The 19,478-nt window shown below is 38.9% G+C and overlaps 1 protein-coding gene across 5 annotated transcripts in view; it reads right to left on the bottom strand.

The window, feature by feature from the left end:
* Nucleotides 1-19,478, bottom strand: part of LOC140253727 (protein FAM13A-like) — a 191,826-nt gene that overhangs the window by 18,976 nt on the left and 153,372 nt on the right. Inside the window, exons 11-17 of one of the 5 annotated variants that reach the window (XM_072339485.1) lie at nucleotides 16,382-16,591; nucleotides 14,714-14,897; nucleotides 9,267-9,402; nucleotides 7,850-8,441; nucleotides 3,964-4,132; nucleotides 3,524-3,619; nucleotides 2,518-3,063 (exon numbers count right to left, since the gene is read on the bottom strand). In XM_072339485.1, the coding sequence (XP_072195586.1) occupies nucleotides 8,406-8,441; nucleotides 9,267-9,402; nucleotides 14,714-14,897; nucleotides 16,382-16,400 (375 nt within the window). In that variant the 5' untranslated portion in view covers nucleotides 16,401-16,591 and the 3' untranslated portion in view covers nucleotides 2,518-3,063; nucleotides 3,524-3,619; nucleotides 3,964-4,132; nucleotides 7,850-8,405. Of the gene's footprint in view, nucleotides 1-2,517; nucleotides 3,064-3,523; nucleotides 3,620-3,963; nucleotides 4,133-4,621; nucleotides 4,723-7,849; nucleotides 8,442-9,266; nucleotides 9,403-14,713; nucleotides 14,898-16,381; nucleotides 16,592-19,478 lie in introns of those variants that run through there. The other 4 variants (XR_011903965.1, XR_011903966.1, XM_072339484.1 and 1 more) reach the window with 4 other exon arrangements.

Below are 19,478 nucleotides of genomic sequence, written 5' to 3'. Positions count from 1 at the left end.
GTAACTGAGTTATTGTCACAGATCAGTGCTGCATGCTAGTATGCCGCAAGCAGCAATCCTACCTTCAGCTCCTCAGTATTCCTTCCCTATCATTACAAAATGCTCTCCTTGGACTCTTTTAACTCCATCACACGTATTATATAGCCCATTTCTTAGACATTAGCAGCTGCCAGCAGTTTTCCCCACATGGTTTTCCAATAGGTCTCCCATGACAATGACTTTCAGAAGCTGGCCTACTCATTCAGAACCTTCAGACTGCTTAACATGTCCCAATAGTTCTGAACTATGTGATTTCACTGGCCTTAGGGGAACTATACTGTAAAAAAAAATAGCATAATTAGCATATAATGAAATCATAGTATACATTGTGTATAACAACAGCATTATAGCATGTAGCATTTTCATTGGTACTTTGTTCTCCAGAACTATTCAAGTAATAGCGTTCTCAAGCAATACGTTATTAATACAAACATAAAACACAAACCTTCTATGCTACCAAGGGAATTAAAACAGAATGAAACTAAACACAGCACTTACAGCTTCTAAGAACAAACAAAAAAACCTCAGTGCAAATAGTTTGGCAATTCCCAGAAATATAATCCACCAAAAACTAGAAACCAGGGAACAGATTTGCGGTCTTGTGATTTCAAAGAAACAGAAATGTTACAGTACAAGAGGCTTTGAAAAGATTCTAGGGAGCATCACTTATGTCCAGCTCCTTTTCAAGCTTGCAGTCGGTACTTGATGTTTTCAGAACTGAAGCAATATAGGCCTGTAGTAAAGAAGGAGCTTAAATATTAGTGTTTTTTAGCAACAGCATTTCTGAAGACCAAGCAGTGGATGTGAGCACAGAGAGGCTGTGGGTGCTGCATTTCAGCAGTGGTGACAGCGGGTCACATCTACTGGTGCAGATTTGTAGGCGTATGGCATGCAGGCTCTTGTTCGTAGCTGGTGAAAATTCATAGCTTCTGGTGGTGATTGCGCTGAAAAAGAGTGCTTTGTAGCTGACAATTTTCTGTCTCAAACAGTGTTATTGTGTTCTTTGTATCCGTTGTAATTTCCACTGAGATAAATGGGAGTGACCTGTGTATATATAAGGATCATGTAGCAGTGTCTAGAACTATTATTTTGCTATGAATGGAAAAGCTGCAGAAGGGTGAGCTGAGGACACAACTCCCAACTTCAATTAAATTATTAATGAGTTGATACCAAAGAAGGAAGTAATTCTTCTCTTTTCCACTACAGTTTTTTTTTCTTCCTCTCAGTTAATATGAGAACCATACTGAGGACCACACAGGGACAGCAGCAGCCCTTCAACTGCAAATAACCATATCCTATTTTGAAGAGTTTCTTTCCTTTTCCAGAGTGCCTGCAGAAATGCCAAGCTTCCCAAAAGAGACAGCTTTGTAACAATACCAAAAAAAACCTGCTGTGCTCTTCTGCACGTAAAGACTTGATATTTTTTCTTTTATCTTCATAAAGAAGGAAAATTTCATAGGCCTGGTTTTGCTACATATATTAGAAGCAAATTTTTACAAGGACTGACACTGACATGGATCTAGACTTAGATTTCATCTGCCTGTGCTCTCTCTGGTTAGAAGCCACAGCAACATTGCTACCAAATCCGTATAAGGAATAAGCAACAAGGGGAAAAAAGAAGTCAGCAGTGCTGCTGCTGGTTACTCACTGCACACATATCCAGACAGAAATTTTCTTTTAGCCTACAAACCCGCCTGCAACTGCAAATTTGCTAGAAGTATTTTTATTCTACAGCTTACAAGAATAGAAGAATGTTTTCTCTATAACACACAAATGACTCGGCAGCCAAAAAGAAAGGAACACAGAGCTCACTGATTATCTAGAACATACCAGCTTGCTGTTCCGTCAGCAGCAGCTTTCATGAGTTGCTCAACTTCTTACACAGTCTGTGCCTATTGATTGCAAAAGATAATGATGCACATACAGCTTGTGTGCATTGTTCTATAGTCCATTTAATATTAATCTCAAACACAGTTTTATCTTTCTCTTCCCCCTACAACCCAGCCACCATTCTGTTTAAGCATAGAAAGAGTTATGGAATATAATTACAAAATATAATTACAAAATTGCAAAACCATGACATATGATTAGCAAAATAGCTAAGAATTTGCTTAGATGAAACTTCAAAGACATGAAAGGAAGAGCTGAAAGAAAAGTAAAGCAGCCAAGGAAATACTTTGTTCATCCATCCATAATTCCTTGCAATTAAGTGGCAGTTTGCTTGCTATACTTTCCTCGTGAAAATATGCAAAAGGGAAACATTTTTAGAAGCATTCTATAGCTTTGAGTTACAGTGTGCTGCATATAACCAAACTCAGCTGACTGTTTAGTATTGCGGCATAGCCCTCTTGTATAGAATGGTCAAAAAGATCAGGTAGCTCCAAGCATCACGAGTTGGATTTGATCTCCTTCCAACTTAGGATATTCTGTGACTCTGTGAAAGCCATCCGCATAATCCTGTGATTTGAAAAAATAAACATAAAAAAGCATTTAAAAGCTAACAACTTAAATCATATAAAAGAAAGTTCTAAAATCATAGTTTCTTCCCTTGTTCCTCTGATCTTTGGCACAACTTTTTGAAGATCCTAAAACTATCACTGCGGGTTCCTTTTTCTTTTATTCCCCATTTTTATTTTAGTTATCTGTTTATTTTTGTAATAGTACTAGATCTCTTAATTCCAGCGCATAATGATGGGAAAAAAATAATACACAAAAATCCTAAAGAATCTAGGATATCATTCGTTCTCCTCTACTTGTACCCCCAATACTTAACTTCCGTAGCTCAGCTCTGTCACAGTTCATCCTGGCTTGGCCTGGTTCCATGACGAAGAGGCAAATCCATGAGCTCCCAAAACAAGGATGCTGGCAGAGGGCTCTCCGAAAGCAATTGAAACCTGAGCTCCTAACTCTGCTTTTGTGTGCAGCCAGCCACACCAGCAACTCCCAGGCGAAGCTCCAGTCACGTACTGGAAGCAATGCTGCCTCGTGCTGCAGCAGCCTCTCAACAAGTATTTCCCTGGTCTCCTACAGTTTACAAAAAACATGCATTACTGAGCAGCACCCTTTAACACAGTCATCCCACAGCACAGTCTTGCCACTTGTGAGAACAGTGTAAGGCATACAGTATTAAGGACTCTATCCAGTAAGGAAAGGTATGCTCATCTGAGGCCCCATGGGAACAGAACTACACCAAATTTAAGGGGCTGGAAGGTGAAAATTCAAAGGTCGGAAAAAAGGTTGTTGACAGAACCTTGGCTTCAAGTGTCTAAATTTCCATATCTGTGCAAGTCAACTCACACGGGCAAAGCCAAACTGCAGTAATGTTTGTTTAAATTAAAAGAAGGCCTCAGAAATGACTAGAAATGCATCTAGCAAAAAAGCACATAAGGAGATGATGTGTTTGTTCTTACCATAACTTTCTGAAACGTCCATTTTTCTCTAACATTCCTACAGCTAGTCACTACTTTTTTCCTTTTTCTCTCACCTTTTTCCATACATCTTTTCCATTTTTTTCTCCAAGAAAATGAAGATCTATCAGTGAATCCGGTCAACTCAAACTGAATTTTTCTAGCCTCGACCCCTGGGAAATGGGAGAAGCACATATCTGAGCCAAACATTTCATCTGGTTTTTTTTATATTTTAAGCTCAGCTGCATTTGTGTCTGATCATCAGTATTCCACATCATCACATCCTTGTAAGCACATTTCACCCCTTTTCTTTTTCATAGCAAAATAAAAAGGCACCCAGTATTTAGTTTGATAGCTCTGGAAACTATTTAACAGCAATGCTGACTCATGAATACACATTCCTATTTTCACTTGATGCAAAGAAATTAAATACCACAGAGACTGCTCTACAGCAAAAATCCAAATAAGCTGGGAGAGAGTGAAACTGCACTAGGCCATAACACACTGATACACTTACAAGATTCAGCCAAGCTTTTCTTCTTTCAACCGTGATAAGTGCTGGCATATTCTTCTGGCAAACTGATGTTAAGTACTTCAGCATGTCTGCATACTTGCTAGGGTAGACGAAAAACTCATTACAGAAGAAAACAGAGGTCTAAGAATTCAGGGCGGATGGGAGGGAGCCACTGCAATCAGAAAACAGTTATTAAATTGAGTGCTGCATAGCAGAAAGCCCAACTTCCCTATGAAAACTACAGAAAAATGAGAAACAGGACCTTTTTTCTTCTTTCCTAACAGCAGATATTTTAATGTTTTTATTTTACATTTCTTGCCTGCTTCTCTGAAAACATCTCCCTTTCCCAACCCTAACATAATATAAACTGAAAAGCCACAAAGAGTTTTAAAGAAATGTCAGTGGCTATAATAATAGCATATAATAATAACAAGACAAGTAAAAGAGTGAAATGTTTTGATGCTTGCATATCACAAGTCTTTCAATAGGAATACTTCTAATGTCCCAAGGCAGGAGTTTCCTATCAAAGACTTCACTCCGGTTGTTTTCTCAGAGCATCCCGATCATCAGCCTATATGGAACAAATCAAGTTGCTCATGTTCACCAAAGAAAATGATCACAAAAGCAATAACAGACTTTATAAATGGTCTTGCAGAGTTTAAGAAGGCTTCGTGAACATAAAATCAAAAAGGGTTGCGTTTCACAGCGGTTTGGAGGTGAGTTCGTACCCTTCCTTCATGCTTCTCTGACATTGGTAATTATCTGAGGAAGGAACAGGATGGTCTGCTGACATGTTATAAAAATAGAAATTTAATACTTTTAAGATAGATGCTCAGGACATGTTAGAGGGTTATGTTCAATTCAAATACAGCTCAGGAGCCAAGGGAGAACAATGCTGACACCAAGTGGAAGAGAACGTTGCTGCAAACTTGGGATGGATCTCAGAGCCACAAGTCTTCCACTGAGGTGTAAAAAACGTCAGATGAAGGCCACATAGATCCTCTGAAGGTAGAACTTAGTGTTATCCTAACATGTACACTAGATTAATTATGACTCTCTCCCCTCTGTTGTAGCTGGCCTTAATAAGTAACACAACCACCTGCCACTCTAAACACATCAGACACTTCTCCCCTTTGTGAACTGCAAATAACACTCCTCAATTTGTAATCAACATACGGCCTGCGAGTCTGGCTGTGGTAGGAGCTTTCAAGCTGCTCTGCTCACAGCAAAACTGAAAACAGGCATTCACAGACTGAGAAGTAACAAAAGTGAGTCTCCACTACTGCTTAGTTTGTTTCTGTACAGCGTATCGCCTCACAGTGTTTTTCCAATCTGGTAAAGGCATCTGTCATCAATCAATTTTAGAAAGATCTTTCCCACTCACATTTTTTATGCCATCACTGAATGGCTGATGGTGATCAGCGTCGTCAGCTTGTGCAATCACTTGAGCACTATTTCTGAATTACTCATTTCATTAAAGAATCGTAGGACATCAATTTAACCAGGTTCCCTCTTCATGTTCAAGTCACTTTGTGAAGTAAAACACAGCTGAGAGCGTGCTTCAAAGCTTACAGAGTACGCCTCCTGCCTCCCCTATTCTTTCCAAGCACAACTTTCATCAGCCAAAGGAAAATACAAGTAACATTGTCCAGATGTCACAGGGAGCAGGGAGGTAGTGGCAAAATCCACAGATTCATAGGAAGGATTTAAGTGTGACAGCATTCATACAGTAAGGCAGGAGAAAGTCCCAACAATGCTGGAGCAAACATTAAATGTGTCACATTGACTGGATCAGTGGATCTCATCATTTGCTAAAAACAGATCAGGCATATTTGTCATTTCAGAGTTACAGACCTCCAGCATAAAGGCAGGCCTGCTGAAGACCTCAGACACAGCTCAGAAATAACATCACACATCACCAGACCACATCCCTTGTGCTCTTCACCCATCAATGGAAAGGCTTTGCTGTTGAAAACCTAGAATGAGTAATGAATATTCCAGCCACCTCCAGTTTGATAGGCTTTTAAAGTCACAACTGCCTAATACGGTGCTCTTTATCAAATCCTTATGTCTGCAGTCAGTAAATTATTCTTCTCTGTTTATCCAGAAGAAGAAGAAAAAAAATACATTTTCACAATATATTACCCATAATCTTTGTGGAGATCCAAGTCCAGCTCTGATTCTCAATGTGCGGCATTTTTAATCCAGTCTTCTGGTTTGGACGGCTCCCAAACACAAACTTAAAACTTAATGTTTAATGAGCCCATGATTTTACAGAATTTACAAAGGTCAGGAAAAATACTTTTTTGTGTGTGTGTGGAATGGGAAGTAATACAAAGAAACCTTTCCATAACATAACAGCAAAGCCTACAGAAGCACTGACAAATCTCTTGGCAGTTCAAGTGCTACACGCAGGACTCGTTATGCTCACGTCTAAACTCAACTAAAAGTTATCTTTGCTTTGCTATGCAAAGATATGTGAAAGAAAACAATCCGGATCTGTACCAGTTTAAAGTTAGGAAATTATGCTAAACCCACAAATATGAATCAGGACTATGAGAGTCTATCCATGAAAAATTACACTGACTGGACCCTTTAGTCTAACCTGGAAGCCTGAGTTTCATATATCATAAGATCACATTTGCTTCATTTTTGAAAGGTTTCAACTAATTTCAAAAGCATTATCATGAGATTAGCAAAGGAAAACATCATTTAAATTGCTGCTTAAATTGAGGACAGTCCATTCATCAGACTGCAAATCCTTTTTCATGGCAACTTCAAATGAAAGTGAAGCACCAATTTTTTCTTTCTTTCTTTTTTAAACAAATTGGTTGATGTGGAAACACTCCCCTCTTTGAAGAATGCTGAAAACCTGACACTAACAAAACTCCCTAAGCCACAAAGAGCCATCTCAATAAAACCATAATTCAAATAGATGAAGTCTCCATAAAATATTTAGGTGCAGTAGGCCGACCAACTCAAACCACACTGTACAGTTTCAGAAATCCATTCTGAGGTGTCTGCGGTCTTTCTGAAGGGCTGCAATAGTGTTTAGCTCCCCTCTCCCAGCCACTGGCTCTGCAATCCCTTTAGGGCTCCACTATTGCAGAGAATAACTACAGAGTCTCTGCAGCCTTTCTGATAAAAAGAGAAGCATACATAAAGGGCATGGGAAGAAGAGAAAACAAGAAATGAGAGTTATTTCCTCAGGGCATTAGCTTTTCTTCTGACTGAAGGACGGGATGCAGTGGTATGCACACACCCCAAAAGTTGTGCTTCTGTTTGCTTAATTCAGGAAGGATTTATCTATCATGCTTCAGTACAGAGATATGAAAAAGCACTCTAGAACTTGATAAAAAATAAAATAAAATAAAAGTCCAGTCATTTCTTAATCCAGAACATAAGATTTGGAAACAATGATGACAAAGAGCATGACAAATCACTACTGGAAAAGTTTGATTTATAATTCAATTAGCTTCTATGGTGTAATCTTCTACAAAAAGCACACCCCAACAACAATAAAAAGATCCCTCATATTAAATAGCTGAAAATGCAAACACCAGTGTAATTGCTTCAAGTTGCTTCAAGAGAAACAGCCAATAAAAGCAAGTTTCATTTCCAGGAAGCAACAAGGGATCTGAGCCACATTTGCCATTTCACTTTTTGCTTGCTTTGCTGGAACTGGTTCATGCACACTGAATATGTTTACTTTGTAGACCTAACTTTGATGTTTCTCGTTTAGTGGACTTTCAGCAATTGTTATATTATGAAAGATGGAGGGTACCTATCCAATATGCTGGATTTCCTGCCAGAAATTACAAAAACAAGATCAACCACAGAATTCTGAATTCCCTCCTCACCACAGATGGGATTTCTTTCATAAGCTTACCTCAGAGCAGGAGTGTGCCTCACGGCTATGCTTCGTCTGGGCTTTTATTAAAGAACTTGAAAGGATTTTTCCAGAAAAATTCTTTCCCACATCACCACAAGCCCAGACAGACTGTGACATTTTGCAGAAATACAGGGAGTGAAGTTCCTTCTAAAACAAAGTCATTGAAATAGAATGCCAAGTCTCTTGGCTTTTCCAATGCCTTTCCAATTTCCTCTTGCTACTGTAAGAACACATAGTTACTGTGAGCAGAAGCAGATACAGATGGATGGTCTTGCACACTCATTTGAGTACGTGTTTCAGGGATTCTCAAAGCAGAGTTGACATAGGAGAGTATAGTGGAAGGTAGAAGTGTGTGCTTCGATGCTGTCTGCATGAATTGACTAGGATTTTAGATCTGGAATCATTTCATAAACATCCTTGCACTTGTGTCTTCTGTTCTCTGTACTTACGATTATACAGAATTTTTCAGGTTTTTTTTGTTTTTAAATACGGAGAGGTTTTCCAAGAACGACAGTCTCAGTATTCTCCTTGCAGAACATGCTCTGCATATGAATCATGACTTAGCATTATAGAAGTCTGCTGATTTTTCCTTAACACAGGCAATTAAGAAAGAAGCCAAAAAGAAAGGAATCAAAAACATGAGAGTCATGAGCTTCAATTACATACAATTTAAATCTATTCAATAATACTCTACATGATCTGTTACCCTTCCAGTCATCTAGGAGTGACCTGCAAGGATGCGTGGTAACTTCATGATGTAGTCTGAGACCGCGGGCCTTACTACTACATGCCCCTCAAGTCATTTCCTAATAAAAACCAATTTCTAATTAAGTGGTAATGATACATAACATCACAAACTGAAAACAAAACTTACATTGACCCTCTCCCTAAAGCAACATTAGTCTATCAAGGTTCTTCCACCAGGAGATTTTTGATCAATGAGGCTAACAAGAAATCCAAGCGCTAGCATTCTTTCAAAGAAGAACATGTCACCCAAAGAGAATCTGAGACAAATTCAGCAACATATGGAAAGATGAAATGGCTTTCACCCTCCCGTATTTGCTCCCCTGAATCACCAACATACAGCAACACAATATAAAGAGTTTCAGTAGAGAAAAAAATCAGTGGCTTTAATCTAACGAAGTTCTACACTGAGATATTTAACATGGAAGAAGTTGGAACTCTATTCTTGTCTCTGTTCTTATACAATTACATCAGCATTTTTTTTTCAAAAATCAGAATTTTAACTTCTGGTTCTCCTCTAGCTTATGCTTATGCTGAATACTTATAGTACCGGCAAGTAGCTGTGATCAGTACTTAAACTACATATAAAGTAATTTATTTCCACTTGTAGCTTACAACTCAGTGAAGCACTTCTGATTCCTTGCTGAATCAGTTGATGTAACTTTCTTACCTGGAGGCCATCTGCTTGTCTTGCTGAGAAACAAGGGTTCACATCGACAAAAAGCATCTCATAATGCTGAAGCAAATACAGCAGGAGGCCATTGTAAAGTCTTTGTTCTTCACAAGCCAATGGACTGACAGGAATCCTAAGGGCAGAACAGATAGATAAAGTTTCAGAGCTCTGAGATCAGGGTCTAATGATAAGTCATGAACGGAGCACCCCTAATGCCCCGAACAATTCAGAGTGCAGCCTGTTAGACAGTTGGATATAACAAGTGTTCCAGCCCCGTTCCTAATACATGATTGCTGGGACAGGAGTCATCTTCATCTGGTGGGGGTCACGATACCGCAAAACTCACAGTGATGGAGTCTCAGTGTGCTACAGCTACTCACATCACATCAAATCTTTGACGCAGCAGAACAAGATAGCTAGAGCCTGACAGTTTCTCAGCTGTGAAGTTCATAATATCAAGGATGAAGAGGACAAAAAAAGAAGCCACAAAAATCTGCCACTACTCAAAGGTACAAGGGCTGAAAGAGCTGTTTTGCTGTTTCAGCTTCTGAAGGTGAATTTTGATGACATAAATATTAAAAGAACAGTCTGTGTGTGTGTGGGGGGAATAATAAAAATTCTAAGATAGTGTTTCAATAGAATAATTTGTGATTTCATAGACCTTGGTTACATGAAGCAGAATTTCCAGGTGCTCCCAATAACAGATTGTCCATAATGGGATTTTTTGTTATTATTAAACAAGCAGTAGTTAAACTTGTTCTATCCATGCAAGTAAACTAAATTGGAATCATTTAATTTAAATCTGGGGATTCATTATGTGACATTGTAATCTCATTCCCTTAAGGGACTGCGTATTCCCATAGTGAGCTATCTGGAGGCTTGAGGAACATTACATATAAATTTGTTGCCCGATCCAGCTTCCCTGTTTATGCTGCAGCAACTCAATTCTACACAGCATGATATTAATATTTAAACAAGAAATTCATAAACTAAGGAGACTAAGGAAGAGAAATACACACACCATTCTTCCGCTTGCCAAATTAGTACCTTTGCTATTCATTTGCAATTTTGAAGTACAAATATATGCACAGGGTCCAGTTCAAGCAGTTTCATTCACATATAATTTTTGTAAATATACAGTTGTTTCTGTAAGAGCTTGGGCTCCTTTTAAAGGAGAATGTATTAAGCAGAGTTATAGGCAGATATAACTTAGATGTACTGGACAAACCACCTCGATCATCACTTCTTCCTTCAGGGCTGGCTAACAATTCTCCCTCTTGGATTCCTCTTTTTCTCAAAACTTGTCCATTTCTCACATGACAAAGCAAAGCAAAAAGAAAAATCTTTTTAAGGCTGATTAGCAGAGCACACAGGAACCCCAACCAAACTCTTTTCTCCATTAGCATGGAATACTCCACAAGCCGTCCAAAGACAAACAGCTCTCTCCATATTTAGTGGGGCTCACGTTCACATAGTACTTCTGAGTGCTCCATTCTCAAGTCAGCATCAGACAAACCAAAGCTATACTCAGAATGTGATGCTACAGCTGACTCCAAATATCAGACATCTGCAGATATTCACAGGTGGCAACACATGAGGATTCCAAATATAGAAAGAACATTTTTAGCTTTCTCTGCAGCCACATTCCACATTCAGTTTCAATTAGTTCTGCAAAACAAGCACTTCCTGCCACTTCAGACACTTCTGCTTCTAGCAGAAACCAATCATCAGGCTGACAATAGAGAAGCTGCGTTCACACCACACTGGCCAGGAATACGTTCTTAGGAAGGGCATAGCTACTGAAGTACATTCTGCACTTCACCTCAAAAACTCTTTTGTAGTACAAATCCAACAACAAAAAAACCCAAAACACTAAAAATAAGAAATAGAACTTGATCATCAGGAATCAACTAGTGTTTTCCTTGAGAAAACCTAAGCCTTTTAAAGTTGCTTTGCCACAAAGCACAAACTAGAAAATTCATACACGCTTTGCCTTGGTTTTGTTCAGGAGACCTGCCAAGGTTCCTTGCTGGCAGAAGCTTATTTGTAAGACTTGCTGTAAATTTACAGAAAGAATGAGTCAAAGTGAGTAGATGCAAACAGATAGTTGGCTAGCACCCTTATGCACGCATCCAAGAACTGCTAACTGCAGTTAGCAGAAATCTCTTTACCAAGACAAGGCATAGCAAAGTGCACACAAAAAATCTAAGTAACACAGGTCAAATCTCTGATAAAAGAAAAGCAGCGTTCTCTCGGCACTTGTGCAGGCAAACAGGGCGTGAAGCAGCTCACAAGAAGCATGAATAGCAATAGAAGTGAATAGTTCAGAGGATGAGCAGTAAGAATTCTCCAGTGGGTCCCAGCAAAGAAAATCTAGGGAGTAACCAGCATAACTCTTGACCTATGAGCTATGTTTTTGGCTCCCTCACCTACAAGGAGGTGAGGACATGACAGCAGCATCACGCAGATATTAACACTGAAATTTCAAAAAGCAAGAAACACGTGCCAGGGTAAAAATCTAAGAGAACAGTGCCACAGGAAAAGGAGATCAAAGCTGGTTTATGAAGACTAAAGTAAAATCAGAGCATTTTACTCAATTATAGTTTTTTTCTGATATATACCTACTTTTTTATTGACACTTTTGGTCCTATCACACAGAACAGGCACAAGAAGTGTATGTGCCACTAATATAGTAGCAGAACAATTCCAGTATGAAGATATTTTCAGTCAAATATTCAAAATATGCAGGGTTAAGGTAAGGGGTTGCAACAGATTAAAAACAGAGAAGTGACATTTAATACCCAGTTTTCATATGGTGACATTTTTTAGCCTTTAAAATTAAAGGTAATAAGTTCTCTGTGATCCTGTAACTAGACTTCCAATGTAACACCTGTGCTAAAGCATATAATTTCTATGTCGAGATTAACGTACTTAATAACTGTTCAGTATACACAGTTTAGTTTAGTAAGGAATAATTAGCAACACGTTTTATGTTCCAATTTTGTGTCCCAATGTCCACAGCTACTCCACGGTCCAACTGCGGAAATACCAAACTCTGACACCTTAGCAAAGCATATGGGATCTGCTGAGTCCTGACCTGAAACACTGATTGAGTACTTGGGCAAAGGACTCAGGCCACCCTGAGAGCACAGATGAAAATAATTCAGCTGCATGGCTGGAATGGGTGGATCCTGACTGCACCTCTCTTAGACTTCATATAAGGTCTGACTGCCAGTGGGGAAGGGTTTGTTCCTGAAGATCCCTCCTTGGTGGAGCTTTCCCCCTGCGGATCTGGAATCTTCTGATATGGGTAAGCAATTGTTTTCCCCTCCCTTATAGCACCTTTCTATCTTACCCGTCCCCCCATCATACCGATCTGCCCAATTGCTACAGTAATCTATGAATGTGAAAGGTCTCAACAATAAAATTGTCAATATATTGAGACAGATAATAATCATAGATTGAATTTATGCTTGAACATCAACAGAATAAAAATTAAAGCAGAATGGTTTAATAAACAACCCAAAGTGAAAGCAGGAAGACATAACTGTACCAGAAATGCAGAGTACCAGTATGCGTGAAGAACAGTGAACACATGAAACCAATTAATGTTACAAATGTAGTTAGCGTTACATGCAGAAAGTTATTTCCAACAATAGCATGGGGTATACGTTTCTGTAGATTAGATTTAAAATCGTATTTTCTACAACTATCTGAAGCAGAACTCTACTCAAACTATGGCAAGGAGTACTCAATGTGTCTTACTTTCCTGTTAATCCTGGGTGCCAAATGTTTAACAATGTTGCAGCTAATTGTGTAAAGTCTTGCTCTGAGAGACATAATGGAAATGCATGGCTTTATTCCCCATACCATGCTTGACTACCTAGAAATTCATCTTGTACAGGGAAACGCAGCAGTTTATTCTGAATCTTGGAGGCCTCGGGCCACTCAGTGGGAAGCAGTCCAGCAATCTTACTGAAAGAAAACGCCAGTTGCAAGGCTCTACTCCCCACCCAATTACCAGAAAGGTGATTTTTTCATAATTCTAGAAGGCAGCTCTCAAGGACAGCAGCAGTTACACACTTCACAAAAAAGAAAATGACCTACTGGTTTCCCTCTCCCAGAGCTGGTGAGATCAGAATGACTATAAAAAGCATTCACATTCATTGGGCAGATATACTTCTATTTACGGTAGCTGTGCTGTCTTGACAAATCACTCTGGCAGGGAAGCTTGAAGCTGATCATTTCTAAGGCTTCTCACACAGATCACTGCCACAAACGTTTAGTTTAGCACTAAGTGAACGCTAAAAAAAAACAAAAACCCAAACAAATGGGCATGCTTGGAACTGGCTTGAGAAACTCCCAGAATAGACTAGGATGCTTAAAAACTGGAGGGGCTCATCACTTAAAAAGGGAACCTGCTTAGTTCTTCTGCAGAGATACAGAAAACAGTGGGCATACATTCAAAGAATTTGGGAAGAGAGTAATAAGGCATTATTACGTGTACGTGCACATAAGCTCAATGGGATGGTAAAGGTGCCTTAAGACACAAGTGTGACAGTCAGTGCAGTCCTTGTTGAGTTAGCGTGGGGGTGAGGTCTGGATTTTTGATGAAGGTTTTTGAGCATCAACCTTTTTTTACCTACTGTAAGTATCGTGCAACTAACCCAGACACTGGGAGCAAAACTCATTTGCCTACACTTATTAACTACTTTCAGTACACAGGTCTTAAGGGGTTTTGCTGTACAACTGCTTTGTTCCACAGTTGAATATCCTCCATGGTGAAGCCTGCTTTCATAAGAGTGAATGCTATAAGCCTTGTCACAGTACACTCTGCTAGATAAGTCTATCCAGCTGTTTTTTTTGTAAGTTCCTTTTATTAACATCACCTGCAAGGGCTATAAACTGTTACACAGTTTATAAGCTCACAGAGCAGAGAAACAGACATTGACCCACTGAAACAAAGGTGTACAAACTTTGAGACAAGTATAAACACTTCATCACTTTCCTGCATCAATGTGAAGGATAGGATGATGTGCTGATATTTCTGTTTCTCTGGAAAACCCAGTACTGTCAGACCATTCCAGGCCGCTGCTTCTCACCATCTTGACTGGCCTGACATATGCTCTCCTACCTTTCTTTTTTAGCATCCAGTTAAGTGTCTGGCCTCTACTATTCCAAATGCAGCTTCAGCACCTACTGCTTGCATTTTAGTGGCACCAATATATCCAAAACTCTCTCTGCAAAGGATACAATGAATTACTTTTGCATCTTGGAGAGGCTCCCTTTGCTGATGTTACACTAGCCCATAATATTCTGTGTAGACATTTAACTTTCAAAATGCTGCACTTCCTATTGGAGATACTGTTACTACAAAAAGCTTCATTTTCTAGTGTGATCACGTAGCACTGTTTAAAATGGGTGAATAGACACAGAGTACTTACTTGAAAAGAGCAGGTCCAAACACAATGGCCAAATTTTCCAGAGTCATGCAATTCACTGCACTGTATGTTGCTACCTTTAACAGGAAGGCAGACAGGAACTGGAGAAGGTTTTGATGTGCTTTGGGAAGGCAGCTAATTAACTGTCTCAGATTCTTTATGCATTCTGTTGTGTCAATTCTGTGCTCTGTATTTAAAAATAAAGAGGTTATTACACAGATATTCCTGGTAACAACAATCTCACCAGAGACACTGAAATATATTCTTTACTCTTAGTATGTATTCCAAATGACACATTTCTACACTAAGTTTTGATAACTATTTTCATAGATTTTCCAGATTACAAGTTTTATAAGCGCTCTTCATGCTATTTTTCCTGCTAGGGCAGAAGAAGCCAGTACTTGCTGCTTTTTTTTTTTGTAGAGCTGGTAACAGGCAGTAATAATGTATATGAACACTTAAGGCTACCTTTAAGGACATTATAAGATTATTGGCCTTGATTTTCCCCAGAGATCTTATACATTTGCCTCTCATTAAGAGGTGTAAGGAACTGTACCCCTTCAGCCCCAAATCATCTCAGTTTCCTGACTAATTCATAGCTCTCCATCTCAAAACATTTTTGCTCTATAAAAACACAACTGCAGTTACACAAGAGATGCTCAGAAAAACTAAGTTGTGGATGCTTAGCGTTTCCTTGATTCTCATTCTTCAAAGGAGTGTTACAAGGCAAAAATCATCTCTGTTTGATCAGCAATTCAGAATTAGTGTGATAAAGTCTCCTGGTATTAGAACTGAAATGGCGATGCTGCTCAGTAACTGGCAGCTGATGCTCAAATTTGCCACAGATCTCCAGGATGCATCTGTGTAGCTTCAATATTGTGAACAGCAAATCACATCCTTTAGGGCAATTCTAACCCTAGAAAATACATTCCATAAAGATTAAGACCAATGTTGCCCAACACATTAATGAAAAGGGGTTGGAATGGAGGAGGAGAAAAGAACGAACAGCAAGATTATTCAGGCTAGCCAAAGCAAGGTGACTGCAAGAATCTGCAGAAACCAAAAGGTCTTTCAGCACAGTCTTTTGGAGTTGATGAAAGTGATTTTGTGTACTTCTTTTTGTCATCATTTTTAGTTGGATTCTTGTTTGTTTTCTTTTTTATAAGCGTTTACATAACTTGGAATTCAGCAGATGAAGTTTGAACAAGAGCAACGTGCAGTAAAACACACTTATTTGTACAGAAATGCTTGAATTAGTTATCACTGGGAAGCACTTGTTGTAATTGCCTGAAAGCATTAGCTATCATCCATGGTAGAGTTGTATTTGATTGTACACTATTAAGAACTATCAACGTGAAAAGGGAACTAGACAGTACTGCTGTAAGCAACTCCTTCTGGCTTTGCAATTGAAATACTTCACACCATTCCGTGCCACTTGCTGCTGCTAGACAGTAAGAAAACTGGTAAAAAGTACTAAATCAGAACGTGGAATAAAAAGGCTGCTGCGCAAGGAAACGTGAAATAAAGAAGATTTAGCTTTGGAAAGAGAGATGCGAGGCAGTAGAAATATAAATGTAATACTATGGTGATTAGATTCAAAAATGGCATCTCAGCAAGTAGTAATGCACTGAGCATTTCAGAGAAGGAAGTTTAGAAGTGACCACTCTGTACCTTGGAAAGTTTTTATCATGCCAGTACAGATGTTGTCTGGAAGAACAGCCACTGGCAGCTCATTTAGAAACAGTTTCAGAAGGCTGGCCACAGAATCAACATCTCCATGATTAATGAGGTCTACATTTTCTCCCTGATTGTACTTCTGCTTCAGCTCCTTGATTTTATTCACTGAGCCACTGATTCGAAATATACCAACACGCTGCAGACCTGCTCAAGAAGAAATATGAAGCAGTATACAATAGTTGTATATCATTATATTTTTGAACATATACAATTACACGCACACACACACACACACGTATATATATAGGATGGCTGCATGGTATAGCTCCTCTGAACAAACGTGAAGGTATCAATAAAATACCCCCTCTATATTTTAATATTACCAGACCTTTGTCAAAACTGTAACACAAGTGCATGTTTTTTTGTTATGCAGTGACACAGTATTTCCCAGGGTCAGAACTGGCATGCTTCATGAAGAGGTGAGGTACAGACACTTTCTGGGGTGTGACTACTGACTCTTCCAGGTACTAGCCAGGCATGATACCACTTGAAAGCAGCCAAAGAGAAGGGAGAGGCAGGGTGATGGTGGTTACCATCATAGAGCCTCAGTGTCTCTGGTGGCCCACATGCCAGAATTTTTGTTGCATAGCCATGGCACCCAAGGACTAGAATACACCAGAGAGTTTTCATGATATTCCATGAAATTATCACAAGACTCAGGTGTTCTTTCAGACCAAAATAAGTGACCATTGTATTAGTGAAATAAAATGAATTTTAGACATTGCTCTCATCACTGAATTTGTCAAAATTCTCTTCCTGTGTTGTCTACTAACTAGATACTGTACAATTCAGTGAATACTGTACAGTTCTGTGATTGGTCTCAAATGGCAAAACAAAGAAAGAGCAACAAAAAGAAAGAAATGAATGGATGCTTCTCAGAGTGAAGCATGCTAAATAATAGTTTTATTTATTTTGTAATGTTGCTGAAAGCAGAAGGGGCTTGGACTGAAAAAGATGATCTAGATAGGGAAATCACAACAGGAGATCAAGAGGTTCTTGGTAGAAGCATAGACTGGAGTGTAGTGCAGGCAGAAGAATGTGCCTTTCCCAGTGCAGAGCAAAGAAAGAAATCGCAGGACTGACATAAAGGTACACTGATTGGTAAGTTGCTGCAAATAACAGTACTTTTCAATTCCCATTTTACTACCATGCTGATATGAAAGATTTAATTACTGTGTCTTCTTATGCTGGCATTTATTTTCAGTGTTATTTTAGCCACAGTTGCATTATTGTTCTGCATAAGTCTGGGAAAGCAGAGAAGTAACAGTTGGCCTGCCCATTTAACTTGAAGGAAACGAATGGTTGGACTGGATGATCTTTTAGGTCTTTTCGAACCTTGGTGTTTCTGTGATTCTATGAAATGTCTGGATTCTTGAACTGTTATGTGTTCAAGGTCTTCTACTTCATTGGTCATATATATTTCTTAAACAGTAGTGGTGTTGAATCCAAAGGGCTCATCTACCTCAGGCTCATCTGCCTCAGGGTCATCCAGAAAATGTAAGTTGTTAGTTGTACTCCCTGGAACAGGAGGTTGTTGCTTTGCTGGAACATATGTCATTAACAGATGTGCATGTTTCATTCAACGTCATTGTTTACTGATGGACCATGTAACCATATGAGTGCAAGTACCATATAATGCTGTTGTGCCATATAACCCATTGACTGCAATTGAAGGCTTTTCAAGGTTTTTCACAGAGCCTTACTTCACTGTAAAATTACATTTTAGGAAGGAAACCCAACACTAATCTATTAGTTTGGTCTTTTCTAAATTAAGTCATTCCCAGAATGTTGTGTTCTTTGTCAGACTTAGCTACAGATAACTCATTACTGTACAAAGAAAAGCGTTGGCTTTCTTCTGTACATACCATTTTGCCATTGCTTTTTCTTCTGCAGCATTCTAGTGCCACTTGATGCTTCTGCGATCAGCTGGAACTAGAAATTGTTTCTTATTGTAACACTGCATAGGGACTGACACCTCACTTTTGTATCTGTTCATTTAATTATCTTATGTGAATGGACAGGCTCTCCTTTTTGGTAATTATAGCTATATTTTCTTCCATACTTCTTGAGATAATTGCAAGTCTGGCCTCCCAGATATTTATATCCCCTTCCACATTACTGTCAAGTGCATTTACTGAGGGGAGTACAGTGAGCAGTAAGCCATTCAGCTTTGCTGGGAGGCAGAAGATTGTGATGGTGGAGCCTTTGAATATGAAGTTAGAGTGCAAGTTAAAGCTAAGGATTAAGGGAATATTTCTTATAATTGCTTTCCAGAGTGAAATCGCAGTGTAAAAGAAAAAAGAAAATAATGCCTCATAGTGATGCCTGTTAGTCCTTGGAGTTAGTTTAGACAGTGCACCGGCATAGATGAAGGGACTGCGGACATACCGTTCATCGTGGCTCAGGGCAAGAAAGATTAGACTGTGTGACTTAGGTCTTTCTGTCACTGTTTTCCTTGGTGTTACAGCAGTTAACAGATTCTAAGCTTGTTCTTTTGTTTATATTTTTCAAGAGACCTTTCTGTGAAGCTTTTTCTCTTCCATGACTTTGTTGAGATGCTCTCAACTGATTTCATTTATACTAACACCAATTAAACTCCTAGTTAGACACAGCTAGACTTCACACTCTAATTATTTATGGGCTACTCCCAGTCTCCTCAATGGATAGAACAATTGATTTAAGTGATCCAATAACAATCCATCACTACCTTGGGGGCATATAATTGCTCATAAATACAGTAATTTGTGTCTCATCTTTGTTTTCATAGTCCTAAATGTCTTATAAACTTAGCTAATACAGCTTTAGTGCTTGTAAATAGTAACATGTGAGGAAATAAATAGATCTTCCACACAATAAATCAAATAATGGCATTCATAGTCCAGTATAAGTTCTGAATCCATTAAAAAAAAGGGGGGGAAAGACAGGCCAATTTAGAAATAAAAAATAATGAGCACCACAACCAAGAAATCAGAATTTCTCTCATAGAAGAGAGAAAAAAGATGGAAAACTTTGTAAAGGACAAAATTTATAC

Source organism: Excalfactoria chinensis, chromosome 6 (assembly GCF_039878825.1).
Source record: "Excalfactoria chinensis isolate bCotChi1 chromosome 6, bCotChi1.hap2, whole genome shotgun sequence".
Lineage (NCBI taxonomy): Eukaryota > Metazoa > Chordata > Aves > Galliformes > Phasianidae > Excalfactoria > Excalfactoria chinensis.
The sequence above is the reverse complement of the archived record's forward strand: the minus strand, read 5'-3'. Positions and strand labels throughout refer to the sequence as shown.